This window comes from Vulpes vulpes, chromosome 15 (assembly GCF_048418805.1).
Source record: "Vulpes vulpes isolate BD-2025 chromosome 15, VulVul3, whole genome shotgun sequence".
Classification (NCBI taxonomy): Eukaryota; Metazoa; Chordata; class Mammalia; order Carnivora; family Canidae; genus Vulpes; species Vulpes vulpes.
This window is the reverse complement of record NC_132794.1, coordinates 118518842-118536309: the sequence shown is the minus strand read 5'-3', so window position 1 is coordinate 118536309 and position 17468 is coordinate 118518842. Positions and strand designations below refer to the sequence as shown.

Below are 17468 nucleotides of genomic sequence, written 5' to 3'. Positions count from 1 at the left end.
GCTCAACCACTGAGTCACCCAGGGGTCCCGTAAGGTTGCTTTTTCACTCTGCTCAGCTTTCTTTTGCTGTTGGGATGGAGTGGGGGCCTCTTAGTTCCTTATATGTGGAACTCAAATCAGAAGTCTTCTGCACCATTCTTCTTGCATTCCTGAGAGAGGGTAGGCACGGGGAAAGCTGCTGCCCCCAACACCAAGAGACAGATGGGTTAACACAGAGCCACAACTTGCAGGAGGAGGACCCACGAGCTGAAGCTGCCATGGGACCATGTGGGGCAGGAAACTTGAACTGTGCAGAGAACACAGAGTGAACTCCAGAAGGACCCACTCACAGGGGTCCCTACAATATTGTGAGATTTGTCTCCAGGACCTTGACCAGATTCCCACAGTAAATATCAGAGTAAGGGAGGGGGGGAAGGTGGAGGGGAAATGAACCATTTGAAACACATCAGAGCACTCCTTTTCTTAACAGGGCCTGCCCTCAGGGGCACTTACTTAACTAGAGTCAATTGACCTGGGAAGGGAAACAGCCCACCTCCAACCGCATCTAGCCACCCTGTCCCACCTGGGGAAGCTTAGAACCCCTTGTTAGGGTCACAGTCCTGAGGCATAGGCCTACTAATGACTGAGACCTGATCATAGGCTGTAGGACATGTCCCCTGCCCCATACCTCACTGCCACACAATGGCCTATTTACTGCAGTTCCCTTTACCCAAGTGTCATATTCAGCAATCAAGAAAAATTACAAGGCATACCAAAAGACCAAGATCATAATTTGAGGATGCAAAATAGCATCAGAACCAGACAGGGAGAGATATTGGAATTGTCAATCCAGGAATTTAAAACAACTATAATTAATATGCTAAGGGTCTTAAGGGATAGGGTAGACAGTATACAAGAATGCATGAACGATGTAAGCAGGGAGGTGGAAATCCTAAGAACCAAAAGAGAAATGCTACATATATTTATCACTGTAACAGAAATGAAGAATGCCTTTGATGCACTCATGAGTGACTGGACACAGATGCAGAAAGAATCTATGAGCTAGAAAATATATCAATAGAATCATCAAAAAGCAAAGAGAATGAAGAATGAAAAAAAAGTATCAGAATATCCAAGGATGTAGGACAACTACAGAAAATGTAACATATATGTAACAGGAAGACCAGAAGGAGAGAAAAGAGATAAAGGACCACAAGAAACATTGAAACAATAATAACTGAGAATTTCCCCAAACTAATGTTAGACACCAATAAGAAATATGAAAACACCAACCAGGATAAGTGCCAAAAACAGCACACCTAGGAACATCATATTCAAACTGCAGTAAATCAAAAATAAAGAAAAAAAATCCTGCAAGAAAGTCAGAGGAAAAAAACTATTCTCTATAGCATAACAGAGATAAGAATCACAGCCACTTTCTCCCCAGAAACTATGAGAGGAACAAGAGAGTGGAATGAAATACTTAACTTGAGAGAAAAACCCACCAACCTAGAATACTGTATCCTGCAAAATCAACCTCCAAAAGTGAAGGAGAAATAAAGACTTTCTCATATAAACAAAAATTGAGGGAATTTGTTTCCAGTAGACCTACCTTGCTGAAAATGTTAAAATGAAAATAATACAGATCAGAAACTTGGCTCTATATAATTATATATAATGTAAGGAAGAATATATATGTATATATATTACATATATATGCTTACATGTAAATGAAATGAACAATGATAATACAAGGAATTAGGACTTTCTTATATTATACTTACGCTATCTGTGAAGTGCTATACTACTACTTTAAAGAGGATTTGGATTAGTTGTAGATGCAAAATCCTGGACAACCATTGTAAATTATATCTTAATTTTCATAGTACAGATCTTTTATCTCTTTGATTAGGTTCATTCCTAGGTATTTTATAACTTGGTGCAATTGCAAATGGGATTCCTTGATTTCTCTTCCTCTTTCTTCATTACTGGTATAGAGAAATGTGACAGATTTCTGTACATTAATTTTGTATCCAGTGACTTTACTGAATTCCTGTGTCAGTTCTAGCAAATTTTTGGTGAAATCTTTTGGGTTTTTTATATATCACATTTTCATGTGATCTCTAATAGTGAAAGTTTAACTTCTTGGCCAGTTTAGATTTAACTTCTTTGCCTTTTCTTTTTGCTGTCTGACTGCTGAGGCTGGAACTTTCAGTACTATGTTACATAGTAATAATAAAAGTGGACATTCCTATCTTGTTCCTGGCTGTCACTTTTCCCCCACTGAGGTTATTAGCTATTGGTTTTTCATATATGGACTTTATTATGTTGATATATGTCCCCATTAACTCTACTTTGTTGAAGGTTTATCATGAATGGATATACTTTTTTATAGCAGCACAATCAGCAATATTCAAATTATGGAAGGAGCCCAAATATCCATCAAATGATGAATGGAAAAAGAGAATATGGTATATACATACAATGGAATATTACTCAGCCATAAAAAAGAATGAAATCTTGCCATTTGCAACACCATGGATGGAGCTAAGCAAAATAAGTCAGTCAGAGAAAAACAAATATCATATGATTTCATTCATATGTGGGATTTCAGAAAAAAAAAAACAAATGAAAATAGGAGGAGAAAAGAGAGGCAATACAAGAAACAGATTCTTTACTATAAAGAACAAACTGATGGTTACTAGAGATGAGGTGGGGAGGAATGGGTTAAACAGGTGATAGGCATCAAAAAGGGTGCTATTATGATGAGTACCAGGTGTTGTATGTGTTGTATGTGAGTGATAAATCACTAAATTCTATACCTGAAATTAACATTGCACTGTATGTTAACTAGCTGGAATTTAAAACTTGGAAAAAAGAAATATAAGTAATAAGCTAAGAAAGGAGAGAGAATGAAATCATATAAAACACTCAATTAACAGTGTGCCTGGATGGCTCAATCAGTTAAGCATCTGCCTTCAGCTCAGGTCACTATCTCAGGGTCCTGGGATTAAGTTCCACATCGAGCTCCTTGCTCAGTGGGGAGTCTGCTTCTCCCTTTTCCTCTGTACTCCCCACTGCTTGTGTGTGTGCTCTCTCTCTCTCTCTCACCCTCTCTCTCTCACTCTCTCTCTGTTAAATTAATAAATAAAGTCTTTTAAAAATACTCAATTAAAACAAAAAGAAGGTAGTAAAAGAGTGGAATATAAAAATAGGAACAAAGAACAAGGGCAATGAATAGAAAACCATAATAAATATGGTAGATATTAACCCAAGTATATCAAGTATCACTTGGAATGTCAGTGGTAAAAATACACCAAATAAGACAGATTGTCACAATGATCAAAAAATAGGACCCAACTATATGTTGTCTACAAGAAATCCACTCTAATTTTTTAAATTTTATTTATTTATTTATTTATTTATTTATTTATTTATTTATTTATTTATGAGAGAGAGAGAGATAGCAGAGGGAGGGGCAGAGGGAGAAGGAGAGAGAGAATCTCAAGCAGACTACTGCTGAGTACAGAGCCCGATGTGAGCTGGATCTCACAACCCATAGGACCATGACCCGAGCCAAAACCAAGAGTCTGACACTCAACTGACTGAGCCCACCCAAGCACCCCACACCTTAACATATTTCAAAGAACAGAATTCATACAATGTCTGCTCTCAGATCACAATAGAATTAAGGCAGAAATAAATAACAGAAAAGTAACTGAAAAATCCCAAAATATGTGAAGATTACACAATACACTTTTAAATAATACATGTGTCTGAGAGGAAGTCAAAAGAAATTTAGAAATATCTTAATCTAAATGAAACTGAAGACACAATTCATCAAAATCTGCAAAAGGTAGTGAAAGCTCCACATAGAGGGTGATTGACAGCACTGAGTGCACCTATTAGAAAACAAGGAAGACCTACAATGAGTGATCTAAGTTCCCACCTTAAGAAAGTAGAAAACTAAGACCAAATTATATCTAGGGCAGCCTGGGTGACTCAGCAGTTTAGCGTCACCTTCAGCCCTGGGTGTGATCGGGTCCCTCATCAGGCTCCCTGCATGGAGCCTGCTTCTCCCTCTGCCTGTGTCTCTGCCTCTCTCTGTGTGTGTCTCTCGTGAATAAATAAATAAATAATCTTAAACAAAATTATTATATCCAAAGTAAGCCAAGAAAAGAAATAATATGAATCAGAGCAGAAAGCAATAAAATTCAAAAGAGGAAATTAACAGAGAAAATCAACAAAACCAAAATCAGTTCCTTGAAAAGACCAATAAAATCAATAAGCCTTCAGCCAGGCTAACTAAGAAAAGAAGTAAGAGGATGAAAATAATATCAAAAATGAAAGAGGGGTGATCACTACAGATGCCATAGAAGTTAAAAGGTTAATCAAGGAATACTGAACAACTCTATGTTACAAACATGGTAACCTAGATGACCATAATCATGGACAAATTCCTTGAAATCCCTACCTGCCCAATTAAAACAAGAGGAAATAAATGATAAGAATAGACTTATCGCTATTAAAGAAATTAAATCAATAATTAATAACGTTCTAAATCCAAAAGCACCAGGCCCAGATGGGCTCCCTGGTGAAATCTACCAAACTTCTAAGGAATGGATTATCTATAATCTCTTTCAGAGGAAGAAGCAGAGGGAATGCTTCCTCACACATTATATTCATTACTCAAATACCCAAATCAGACAAATACATTATGAGAAAACTACAGACCAATTACTCTTGTTAACATAGATGCAAAAATTCTCAACAAAATATTAGCAAATCAAATCCAGACGGGATTGTGGACTTAAATGCTAACTGCAAGCAGTAGGACTTTGAGGCTATTGGGATGGATTAAGTGTATCCTGCAGGTGGTAGGACACGAATCTTGGGAAGCAAGAAATGGAATGCTCTAGACTGAATGTCTGTGTCCTCAGGATTCCTATGTTGAAGCCCTAATTCCAGGAGGTGGGGCTTTTGGGAGGTGATCAGGCCACGAATGGGACCAGTGTCCTTAGGAGAAGAGGCCAGAGACCAGCTAGTTCTCTTTCTACCACGTGAGGACACAGTAAGAAGTCAGCCACCTGCAACCCGGCAGCCCTCTGCCCTCACCAGAACCCCATGCTACTGGCATCCTGGTTTCCAGCCCCGGCACCTTCAGTGGCCAGTTACTCCCAGTCAATACTTCGCTATAGCAACAGAAGAGACCGAGACACCTCCCAAGCCTGTCCACACTGCCCTTTCTCTTCCTGTTTTGCCAAAGGGGGTTCAGATTGATCAAAGATCTTCTAAGCTCAGGCTACCTCTTGAGGTGGTGTTACCTCGTGGTCCATGCTTGCCTGTGATGACACGGCAGGACTTTAAGAGCTGGGCCAGGGGGGGATCCCTGGGTGGCGCAGCGGTTTGGTGCCTGCCTTTGGCCCAGGGCGCGATCCTGGAGACCCGGGATCGAATCCCACGTCGGGCTCCCGGTGTATGGAGCCTGCTTCTCCCTCTGCCTGTGTCTCTGCCTCTCTCTCTCTCTCTCTGTATGACTATCATAAATAAATAATAAAAAAAGTTTAAAAAAAAAGATTATTAAAAAAAAAAAAAAAAGAGCTGGGCCAGGAAGCCACCCCGTGGACGCAGTTTTGGAATGTGCTGACCAAGAAGCCAACTCAAGCCTGTTGATAACCAAAGGCTGCTGCCTGGGATCAGTTAAACATTTACACTCAAGTGGCCCCTACCCTCCCTCCCAACTGTTCCTTTTTTTTTTTTTTTAAGACTTCATTTATTCACGAGAGACACAGAGAGAGGCAGAGACACAGGCAGAGGGAGAAGCAGGCTCCACGCAGGGAGCCTGATGTGAGACTCGATCCCAGGACCCCGGGGTCATGCTCTGAGCCAAAGGCAGACCCTCAACCACGGAGCCACCCAGGCATCCCTCCCAACTGTTCTTCATTACATTTGAGTACTTTGGAATTTTCCTAGGACATTCTCTCAAATTTAAATCCCCAAAGCAAATGAGAAGGCGTTTTCTCACACTCTTCTGCTGGAAGCAGGATTACCACTGGGTAGGCATGGGCACGAGCAGGACAGGCAGCTTTCAGAATGCGGCAGCTGGGGTGTCAGTGTCGATTCTTGCTAGTGCCGCCTTGCGGGTATGACGGCACGCACATCCTCACCCTGGAGCCCGTGATGACTCTACCTTACATGGGGAAGGGACTTTGAATGTGTGACTGGTTAGGAACCCTAAGAGCGGGAGATTATCTGGTGCTATCTGGGTGGGCCCATTGTCACCGGACGTGTGTAAGAGAGAGAGATGGGAAGATGCTACATGACTGGCCTTGAAATGTTACTCCCTTCACTAAGGAACACTTAGGCAGGACTCTGAGCGTGCCACATGTGTTCGGGAGGCCCTGCATACCTAACCTGTGCAGCCCTCACACTCTTTTCAGCAGCGGGGCCTCCATCAGGCCCATCTCACCGATGGGCAGTCCAAGCACGCAGGCTGAGCACACAGGCGGCCTTGGTGGGAGCCAGCGGGGTGGGGACCGAGTTCTTGTTCCAAATGCCTCTTCTGTTCCACAACTTTGTGTAGTTCCCGGAGGTGACCAATCATTTCCTCATAACCCCACACGGGGTCCCCATGTGCCTAGAGTTTTTGTTCCAGGTAAAAAGTCGCATCTTATTGTTAAGAGATAATAATGGATGTCTACGTGGACTTTTCAGACCTATTTTAATCTTAAAATATAGCACATAATGATACCAAGAAGTGAGCCCAAAAGAACAACCTCATTTCCGAGGCACAGATGGCACTGGATGTGTTTTCAATGTGGCTAACAAGCCTTCAAGGTATATTATTTTCCTCTTTTCCAAACTGATCCAACGAAATAGCATCTGTATTCGTTTTTGTGAACCCTAGTCACCAGGTAGTTCTACTTTCCTGGAAGAGACGTGCTTCCATTACTGTGGTCGCCCTTGTTTCCGGGGACTCCAACACAGACTCAACTAGGTCATAGTTTGTTTCAATTTGTTTAATTAGTTTTGCACAGTCTTTTTTGGACATTGCTGTCAAATTTCATCTGATGAGTGTGACTCTGAAAAGCAGCATCTCAGGATCAATTTATTCCCTGTGAAACCCTGAGTGCCTCCACCAAGACTGTGCAGGGAGGGTCTTCCTGGAGGCATTGAAGGGATATGCGGAAGCAGGAAGACTACAGGTTTGCATCAAAGAGCCTGGGGCCGGGGGGTCTTCAGCCCGAGCGGGGAACGACACAGAGTTTGTAATGGGGGGGGATCTTGGCAAACCCAATTGTGCAGGGACTGAGGTCAATATCCTTGGGGTCGACGAGAGACTTCAGGTTAAAGTGCTGCAAAATGGCGGACAAGAACAGGAAGAGCTCCATGCGAGCCAGGCCTTCTCCAACACACACCCGCTTTCCTGGAAGTGACAACAGTGCTGCTGAGGCTCTGAGGCGGTCAAGACACAGCAGCCCTGTCACGGGAGGGGGGGCAGCAGAGGGGCCCAACCACAGCAGAACTGACCCTTCTCTGCCCCTTGAAGGGAAGCACATAACACACTTCAGTATAAGAAGGCCCGTGAGCCTGCCCACGGCTTCCATCACCAGGACCAGCAGGTAATACGGTTTTGAGAGATTTTCACTAAGCCCTATTAGATCATTTTAGCACTAGAACGAGGAGAAGTATCTGCTGCACAGAAAGAATAATTCATCTCATCCCCAGGACTGCTGGTGGGGAGGTGTCATTTAACCTCTGTGAACAGGGACGAATTTGGGTCCCCAGGGCAGGTGCTTGACCGTGGCAGAGAGCAGGACCTGGGGACGGCTCCCTACACCTGCTCTCCTCTTACCTGCAGAGAATGCCTTGAAGTAGTCACTATATTTGAACTTTCCGTTTTCATTCAGAAAGTGCTCTGGCTTGAACTTCTCTGGATCAGGGAATTCTTGTTTGTCAAACAAGACGGAGTCCAGTGTGGGAATTACCACTGTGCCCTAGGAGGAGCAGAGGCCAGTGTCAGCCAGTCAAGGTAACAGAACACGGGCTTCCCCCTGGGACCCGGTGGTGGAAGTTGTTAGCTGACGGGCTACATGAAAGGCAGTCAGGGGTCAGGTCAAAACGGTGACGAGAGCTCTCATCTCATCAGAGGAGCTCACAGGCTAGATGGTACTGTTGTTGGTTTCTGGGGTTGGGAAGTATGATGACCCCAGGCGCTGTCCCGGGGGCCCCCTTCCAGATTTTTCCCATATCTTGGTCACCAGGTGCCGGGGAGGTACCGCTCTGTGGGCCAGGAGCACTGGCCTGGCACCCACTAGACCCACTAGTCAGCCACATCTGCCAAAGGATCCTGCCCTTTGGTGGGCTAGCGGGTGGGCTGGTGGGGCGTCCACGCCAGCTCACAGCTGACCTTGGGGATGACATATCCTCTGAACATCGTGTCCTGGTTTGCTACATGGGGCAGGTTGGAGGGCAGCAGGTCGATGAATCGCTGAATCTCGTGCACCACGGCATCCATGTAGGGCATCTCCAGCCTGTCCTTGATGGCGGGGACTCGGCTTGGGCCAATCACCCTGTCGATTTCTTCATGAAGTTTCTCTGTCAAGACATGAATAGAATAGATGCAGAGGACGGACTCCAGGCTGGCTCAGCACCCCCGCCCATCCACCCAGCACAAGCTTATAGAGCATTCCCAGCGGTGCTGCAGGGGGTCCTGGATACGTTGGATTCTGGGGTCATTGCTCCACAAATGCCAGTGAGAGCCAGTCGCTGCGAGACGCCTCAGGTCTTTAGCACGTGTTAGCCTCTAGCTGATCCAACTCTCGTCGTTACGCCAGGAGTAAAGAACGAAAGGGTCTTAGGAATTTCAGTTGGAGGGAAATCTCTGTATGAGTTATACCCAGGCTGCTTCACTGCAGGCCCGGGAAGGTGGAGGTGACGGCAGGACGGAAACAGATGCACGTGGCCTTCTGTGTGAGGAACGAGGGAGCGGGGTCTGGACATCCCTCTCTTTGGGCGGGGTCACCAGCAGCCTTTGACAAGTCACTGGGCCTTCATAGCAGGTTGAGGGACGTGCAAATGATGTGCCACATGGTTCCCAGGTACAACTGCAAGCACATCCCGTGTGCATGGTGTGCTGATACTTAATAAACGTGAAATGTGTGACGTTGAGCACCGAGACGACACTCAGCAGAAGTCTGGGGGCGGGTGGCAGGGGCCCGACGGGGGCGTCGGCGGGCTCTGCAACCTGCTGCCCTGAGCTCCGAGCAGGCACGTTCACGCTTGCTAAGTTTGGCGGTGGTGTGGCTGTCAGTCGTCAGTCATATGTATCTTCTACCTTTTTCTCTATTTTGGAAATCACTCCTAATTAATCACGTAAGACACTTCTCCAGCATATAGTTCCCCTGACAGACTGGTCAGAAGTTCTCTCAGATCTGTGAGAGGCTTCGCTCCAGGGACTTCTGGCTCCTTCCCCCCAATTCTGTGAGACAGACAAAGCAGTGTCTTTGGGGTCAGAAGCAGCAGATCCTGTTCCTGAGCAGGTCACACTCCACATCCCTCAGGGAAATTACCTCCTGCCCTAGAACACCTGCCCTTAAGATCACGGGATATTCAAGGGTTTAGCCCCAGCCTGGCACAGAGCAGAAGCCAGATTAGCAGCAGCAGCGGCAGGAAGCGAGCCTCAGGGTGATGGGGCCCCCCAGAGCCAAGCCCAGGGGAGCGGGGATGCTGGGCCTGGACACCAGCCGGGAGGCGCCTTCACTCCCGGGAGCAGCTCCCTTTCTTTCCTCCTTCCTGGGAGGTTGGTGCTCATTCCCCTGCGAGTAGCGACGCCCTCACACTGCCTGTCCTTGGCCCATGCCAACGGGAGGTGCTCCTGGGCCGTGACCCCCTGCACGTGCGGCACCAGGGCCTTCTCCTCCTCCAGGGCACTGGGAGAAGGAGCCCCGGGGGAAGAACGAAGGGCGTCCAGGCTGGCGGGCAGTCCTGGAGCACTCGTCCCCGGGGTTCCCTCTTGGTTCCTATTCTTCCAGTAGGGTAAGCTATGCCACGGGGGCCTCGGCCCCATGCTGCCCCATCTCTCTGTTCTGCCTCGGAGGCCAGGTCTTGTTTGGGGATGAGATAGACATTATTGGGACGCCTGGGTGGCTCAAAGGTTGAGCATCTGCCTGTGGCCCAGGGCGTGACCCCAGGGTCCCTGCATGAAGCCTGCTTCTCCCCCGCCTGTGTCTCTGCCTCTCTTTTTGTGTCTCTCAGGAATAAATAAATAAAATCTTTTTTAAAAAGAGATAGACCTTACTGTCACTGTCATAAATAGGTTATATTATGGAGCAGAACACAGACGCCTTGCGTGTCTCCACGCTGCTGTTCGCTCTTCTTTTCTGCAATCAGGTGTGTCAGTGGGGCGTGGGGGGGCTGGTGTCCCAGAGTGCCGGTGCCCGTCCTACACAGGAACATGTCCGCTGAATCCATGCGGTGGTCCCCGTGCCACCTTCCACTTTGCAGACAGAAAGCTAAAGCCCAGATGCTCCAGCCTAGCAGCCCGGGTGTGACAGCCATGGCCCCAGGACCCTTGTTTGTTAGCTGGCCTACCTTCGACCTCTGGGTATTTCATGAGAATCAGGAGCCCGTATCTCAGGGTGGTGCTGGTGGTCTCCGTGCCCGCAAAGAACAGGTCAGTCACGGTCACGGCAATGTTGTCCAAGGTATACCAAGGCTCCGTACCGTATCTCTCCTGCAGGCAGTAGAGTCAGACAGGGACTCCGTAAGAGGAGACTTCAGGTGTATGAGAGGGAACCGTCTCCCTCAGCAGAAAGGAACCGGAAGCCCTGCCAGCTCCACAGGGAGGAGGGGGCAGGTGTGCATGAGGCTACCCCATGGGACATGACCATGTCTGCGGTACGGTTAGGGGAAGCAAGGCTCCCAGAGAGCTGGCCACGGGCAGGACTGTGCGCTGCCCCAGGCTGTGCAACCTGTGCTCCTTCTACAGAAGTAGGTGTAGGGGCAGCCCGGGTGGCTCAGCGGTGTAGCGCCGCCTTCAGCCCAGGTGTGATCCTGGAGACCCGGGATCAAGTCCCACATCGGGCTCCCTGCATGGAGCCTGCTTCTCCCTCTGCCTGGGTCTCTGTCTCTGTCTCTCTCTGTGTGTCTCTCATGAATAAATAAAATCTTTTTTTTTTTTAAAAGAAGTAGGTGTAGGGGTAGGGGTAGCCTCAGGGGTAGGGGTGTAGGTATTGTAGGCTTAGGGTTAGGGTATAGGTAGGTGTAGGCATAGGGTATGTGTGGGGTTAGGGATATGGCTAGGATTAGGGGTAGGGGCAGGATAGGGGTAGGGGTATATTTAGGGGTGGGGTAGGTGTTGGGGTAGGGCTAGGGTTATGGGTATGGTCAGGGTTAGTGTTAGTGACAGGGTTTGGGGTAGGGTTAGGGCGGGGTTAGGTTATGGTTATGGGTAGAGGTAGGTGTAGGAGTAGAGTTAAGGGTAGGGGTAGGGGTAGCACTAATTGTAGGGGAAGGGTCGGCATAGTGCTAGGGGTAGTTGTAGGATTAAGGCCCTGAACCGTGACCTCCAGCAGCCCAAGGTGAGCTCCATGCCCCAGTCAGCACCACTGGGTCCCAGCAGGCAGGGAGTCACCAGGAAGCCAGATACCCGGGAGGGGCAGTGAGGAGTCCCACTGACGGAGGAGCTTCTCAGCCCCCAGAGTTATCCAGGGAAACCAGGTGGAGAATTCACATCCTGTTCTAGAGGCACGAGAGATGTCAAAAGAGAGAGGAGAAGCCTCACCATCTGGGTGGGGGTCTGGGGGCTGTCAGGCAGATGATGCTGGACAGGCCTGGAAACCCCTTAAGTCCCATACAATTTGGGGTCTACATGCTGGCAAGGAGTGTGCTGGGCTTCTCCCCAAATGAGACCGGCCGTGTATCCCCACTTCTGGGAGCAGCCGTGGACCTGTGAGGCCGGCGTGGAGCAGGTCCCGGGCGTGGGCACGGGCCATGTGGACCGTCTGGGCGTTAGCAGGGCCGCCGCGGGACCCGGAGCGCACAAGCACCCTGCGCCCTGCCAGCAGGGCACCCCGTTTCCCGGGCTGCGGGGAGCAGTGCACGCACGTACCTTCTGCAGCTCCTGGAGCAAGCAGTCGGTGAAGTCCCGGGAGCAGGTGGGGTCCAGTGACTCCTGGTGCTCCTTCACCCTTTCTAAGCTGTAATCCTTTAGTTCAGCCACATTCCTTAAGACTTTTCTATGGCTTCCGGGCAGGTAGTGCAGATAGCTCGGGAAAATGTTATAAAGCTAGAAAGAGAGAGACGGGGAATTTCCCTACTTGTTTCCAGATGCAACAGGGTTGGTGTCCTGGGCCCACTGTTTCTCCGCGTGAACTGACGGCGTCGTATAAGGTTCACGAAGGAACATTTTGGCTCACGGTATCTTTCGGGCGCCAGCGGTCGCGTGTGTGGGGTCGCGCGTTGGCAGGGCCCCGCTTAGAGGGCAAAGCGGCCTCCTGGGGCCGGCGAGGGGGCACCGCGGCCCCGGTGTCTGCGGGAGCAGCAGCCGGCTCGGGCCTTGCGCCAGCCCTGGCCGACCTCGGGCTCCGCCGGGCCTGCTGCCCTCGGGCCTCACCTGGAGCCAGCCGGTGCTGAGCAGGTGGAAGTTCTCGTTGAACATCTTCTGTATCCGCAGCCCCGTCTGATCCGTGTAGTCAAAGTGCTTGTGGAAGAGGATGTCGGCGATGACGTTGAAGGGGGCGAAGCCCAGGAGAAAGGTGGGGTCGAAGGGCTGGCCTGGAAGATGGGGCGGTCAGGGCGGCCCGCACCGCCCGGCCGCCCCGCACCTGGGGCCCTCCCCGTGGCTGCAACCCTAAAAGGCTTGTGGGGCCTCCTGGGGGGCGCCCGACTCCCCGGCTCCTCCGGGCGAACACGCGGGCCATGGAGAGGACCCCGAGCTGCAGACGGGCTCTGTGGAGTCGAGCCACCCTCGGGGAGCCACCACCTCCGACGGCTCTGGGGCCTTGCACCCCAGGGCTGCCCCTGGCCGAGCTGGAACCTGGGCCACACGCACCCCGGGTGCCCCTGAGCGCCTCCAGCAGGAAAGGGATCTCCCTCTGGATCCGCTCCTCGTTGCCGCGCTTCCCCATGCCGTAGTCCCGGAGGGTGCTCAGGGAGAGTCGCCGAGTGTCCTTCCAGCCGGGCCCGTTGTTGAACGTGATCCCTGGGGGACGGGACAGCGGGACTGGCTTACCGCGGGCGGCAGGGACCCGGGGTGGCCGCCGGGACACACTCGGTGTCGGTCCCACCCTGGAGCCGAGCAGGCCGAGGAGACTGAGAGTGGATGGAGCCCGGCCCTGATGGGGCGGGAGCGCACCGCGGCCCCGGGCCTGCTCAGACGGGCCACGGCCAGGCTGCACCACGGAGTCGCCTCGGGGGCCCGGGAGCAGGGCTGTGCAGGCCGAGCCCCGGTTCCTACGGGCCCCGCGGAGCCTGCTGGGTGGACGCCAGGTCACGGCCCGGCCGTCGAAGGGGGAACCCAGGGCACATGTGACCGTACCCCCTTGTGTCCGTGGGGGCCACTGACATCCCACCTCCCAGGGCTGCGCAGACTCGCAGATCCAGACAAGCAGGGGGACCAGAGTGCGGACCCCCGAGAGGCCAGAGGCCGGAGCTGTGGGCTGGGAGCCGCAGCTGGAGGACCCGAGAGGCTGGCAAGGACGCGGGAGGAGGGAGTGCCCAGCGGACCTCTTGGCATGGCTGTGGCATGGCCACTGCGGGGCCGACAGGGAGGCCGACAACTTTAACTTGGTAAAGGGACGAGTTGTGTAGCAAGGGGAAGGTGGCAGATGCCACAGAATGTGAGAAAACAGAGAGACAGAGAGACTGAGACGGGGAGACAGAGACTGAGAGACAAAGACAGAGACAGGGAGACAAAGACAGACACAGAGACAGGGAGACAGAGAGGCAGACAATGAGATTCAGAGAGGGCGATCCCAGAGGGGCCAAGACTTTGGGACCCAGAATAGGCTGAAATGGAGATAGTAACGCTTCTGGGTGAGAGCCTCACAAACATTCACTGAAATGAAATTTATTGAACTTACCATGCACCCGTGCCCCATCCGCCCCATCCGCCCCATCCACCCACGAGTCCCTTGTGCTTGATGTTGTGCTAATTGCCACTGGCATCATTATGCCTGGGGAACCGGAGGTGTCCCATGGGCAGGATCTGGACCACGTGGGACATGTGAAAATAGGAGTTGGGAGCCAGAGGCAGGAGGGGACAAAGCCCCCTTGAGTCCAACGCATGTAATGTGAATGTGGGCCCTGCCCAGCTGCCCTCAGGGGCCTGTGACTTGGACCAGATGTGGCAGTTAAGGGCTCCCTAGAAGCAGCTGGAGCTCCTTGACCCCATAACCCCTGTTCTTGTGTTAATGACAAAGACTAAGGTAGTTAACTTTGCTCTTGGCAACCCCAAACAAGTAAAAAAAAAATTTACGATGCCCAAGAAAGAAAATCCAATGTCATTGATAATGACGGGGTATGACCTTGTGACTGTAGACGGGAATACGGGGACAGCACCGTAAGAACAGTGGACCCAGCTGTAAGCCCATCAATTTGAAAATTCTGCATAATTGGATACAGATTTTCCAGAGATTTTTTTTACCCAAGTTAATTCAGAAAAAAATAGAGGCTTCTGGTTTTTTTAGAGCAGGGGGGGACCCTGCTTTATTTCTAACGTGATAGAATCTCACTAAAACAATAGTAAGTCAGTAGAGGAGAATAGGCCCACGAGGGCGGAGGGCAGGCAGTGTGAGCAGTGAGCTCCCAGGGCTTTGAGCCGGAGAAGCTATGAGCAGGTGCCCCACGGGCTCCAGGATGTCCCAGGAGATGCAGGAGGTGGGTGCTGGAGTCGGGAGTCTGGGCGACGCTCAGAGACCCACGTGAACACTAATATAAGGTAACAGTGCATACTCTCCATATGGGAACCCAGGGCTCTGGAGGCATGGGCTGCAGGAGAGAGACGAGACTGGCCAGACGGGAGCATGTAGAAGTCCCTTGTGAGCAGGGCTGCTGTGCCCGGCACCCCTTCCTGGTCTGAACACCCCACCCACCCCAGTATAGAGTTCTCCTGGTTGTAGAATGAGAAGTGCAGCTGACCTAAGCCCCACAGACAAGCAGATGGCCCAGCATGTTAGGTGAGGGGCCTCAGAGCACAGAGCACCCACACCCAGGAGCAGGAGAGGTTGGGGGTGGGGAGAGCTCCCCAGACGGAGGCCCCAGGAAGCTGGAAGGTCTTCAGGAGAAAGCACAGCTCACCTGCCCCTGTGGCATTTCTCTACACGCACATCTGTGCTGCTGCTCAGAGTGGGGGTGCAGGTACACGTCTGTCATAGCAACTTTCAGGAAAGTGGGTACTGAGCACCTGGATTGTTGAGGGTGTCTCTACCCTTCTGTCTTGTTGCACTAAGTGGTTACCACCCCCTGGTGTTTCAGGCCTGGGCTCCGACCCCATCCTAGGAGTCCTCTGAAAAGCTGGCTCACCTCTGTCCTTGTGCGACTGGAAGGCGAAGACTTCTCCTCTGCCAGAAAGCTCATTCTTGTGGTCAAGCAGAACTTCCTTCACCGCCTTGTAGCCATGCAGGACCACCGTGCGCTGGGAGCCCAGGTACAAGGTGAACACTGGCCCGTACTGCTCTGCCAGCTGCAGAGACCAGCAAGCAGACAAGTGAGACCACTGGGAACTTAGGGAGGATGTGGGCCAGGCTTTACACTGATCCCCAAAGTGGTTGTTGGCCGAGAGAACACAGAAGCAACTGGGGAGAGATAATCTTTGTCCAGCTCGACTTGGGAAGACCCTTCCCTTAGAGACTTCCTTCTGCAGGGAGTGAGGCTCCAGCATACCTGGGCTCCTGGACACAGCTTGGTGGGCTGACTCCTGTCCCTCCCTTGAGAACCCTCTGCCCATATCCGCCCCATCACTCCCACCTGCTGCCGTCCGCAGCCAAAGTCCCAGACCCCAGGGTGCTATAGGAGGACACTGAGCCAGCACCGTCCTGACCTCCACGAGCCCATCCTCCAGGGTGCATGAAGCACTGTCAGCACCTCCCGTACCTCAAACACTTCCCATGCCTGCTAGGCGCCCTATGGCATTCTTTGCTCGTGTAACAGATTTAGTGATTCATTCAGTTTTTAGATTTGGTAGTTCATTCGCTATTCACAACAACTGTAGACAGAGGGACTACACAGATCGGTTGACACCACTTTTCACCCCGCCCTTTGGCATCTACAGTGTGCGCCTGCTGTGCACGCATGGCCTTCCTTGCATTGCAGTGGCCTCGCCAAGCCATCCAGTGACAGAGCAGTTAACCTGTGGCTCAAGCAGAGGCTTCTGGGTCAGCCATGGCCAATGCCCACCCCCCCGCCAGGGGCTCCATGCCCACGCTGTATCAACTACTAAATATCATTAAGATCACTCTTGGATGCTACTGTTAAGTCAGTTCATTCATAACAGGCCGATATTGAATAACAACTTGTCTGACAATGAATTAAATGCACCCAAACCATGTCGAGTCCCTGAATTCTCCTCCCCTAATCAACAGTATGTCTCCTACCTTGGCGAGAGATTTGGGAACATTCTTGATATCCACCTGCAGAATATTCCCAATAATGGGCAGTGGAAAAGGGCCAGGGGGCAGTTTCCAGCGGCTGTAGATCTGCTTCCAGATAGAGATAAACATTAAGGTGGCCATCCACACCAGCAGGGCCACTGTGATGCCCAAGGCGGCCATGGTGCCTTTGGAGTCACTGCTGACTTGTGAGGATGCTCCAAAGAAAGGCAAAGCTTTTTATAATGCACCTCCAGGAAGGAGGGTGACCAGTCAACCAATGCCGTCTTCCTTTTCCTCTGGCCCAAGACACTGGTTTATTATTAGCCACTGTTGGCATTAATTTCAAAGGCTGGTTCCTATAGTGGTTGCATCTGAGAAGCCCCATCCCATCACACACTTTATGATGCCCTGGTCTGTCAACACTGGATGCTGGCACCTATGCCAGTCAGCAAACACAGCATCTAGGGGACTATCACCAACAGGTCAGAACACAGAACACAGACATTGGTTGGGCAGGAGGATTCAGGCTATGTTTACAGGTGTGGTTTGGGGGCAGGATCTATATACGGCAGCATCGATTACGCGCTGATGAGTATCTCCGTGGCACAGTGCTGGATCTTGTGGCGCAAGTCTCTTGACATCTGATCAGGTGATGCCTCGATCACCAGCAGCCAAACCCATAGGGCCAGAACAGGGTGATCTGGCATCTGAAGTCTACCTCACTTTGTCAAAGCAACTGGCAAATTCAGAGCAAGAAAGAAAAGAAAGAAAAAAGTTAACCAACCCTGAAAATGCTACTATGACAAAGAGTTACATTTTGTTGGAGAAAATTAGGGGGATCCTTATTCTTTAGAATCATTTTTGTCAAATTCTTTAAAAATTACATTAGGATTTTTA

At 50.5% G+C, this 17468-nt stretch overlaps 2 protein-coding genes across 2 annotated transcripts in view; both read right to left on the bottom strand.

Annotated features, from left to right (window-relative positions):
- Positions 1 to 5624, bottom strand: part of LOC112928780 (cytochrome P450 2C23-like) — a 33487-nt gene extending 27863 nt beyond the window's left edge. The window contains exon 1 of the mRNA XM_026010636.2: positions 5304 to 5624. The gene's annotated coding sequence lies outside the window, so the exon portion shown is untranslated. The remainder of the gene's footprint in view (positions 1 to 5303) is intronic.
- Positions 5625 to 6983: 1359 nt separating this feature from the next.
- On the bottom strand, positions 6984 to 16944 carry CYP2E1 (cytochrome P450 family 2 subfamily E member 1). The gene is made up of 9 exons (XM_026010638.2): positions 16575 to 16944; positions 15505 to 15664; positions 13034 to 13183; positions 12596 to 12756; positions 12092 to 12268; positions 10573 to 10714; positions 8390 to 8577; positions 7835 to 7976; positions 6984 to 7405 (listed from the first exon to the last, which is right to left on the bottom strand). Exons 1-9 carry the CDS (start codon positions 16749 to 16751, stop codon positions 7218 to 7220), a joined length of 1485 nt encoding a protein of 494 aa, XP_025866423.1. The 5' UTR covers positions 16752 to 16944; the 3' UTR covers positions 6984 to 7217.
- Between the last annotated feature and the right edge of the window lie 524 nt (positions 16945 to 17468).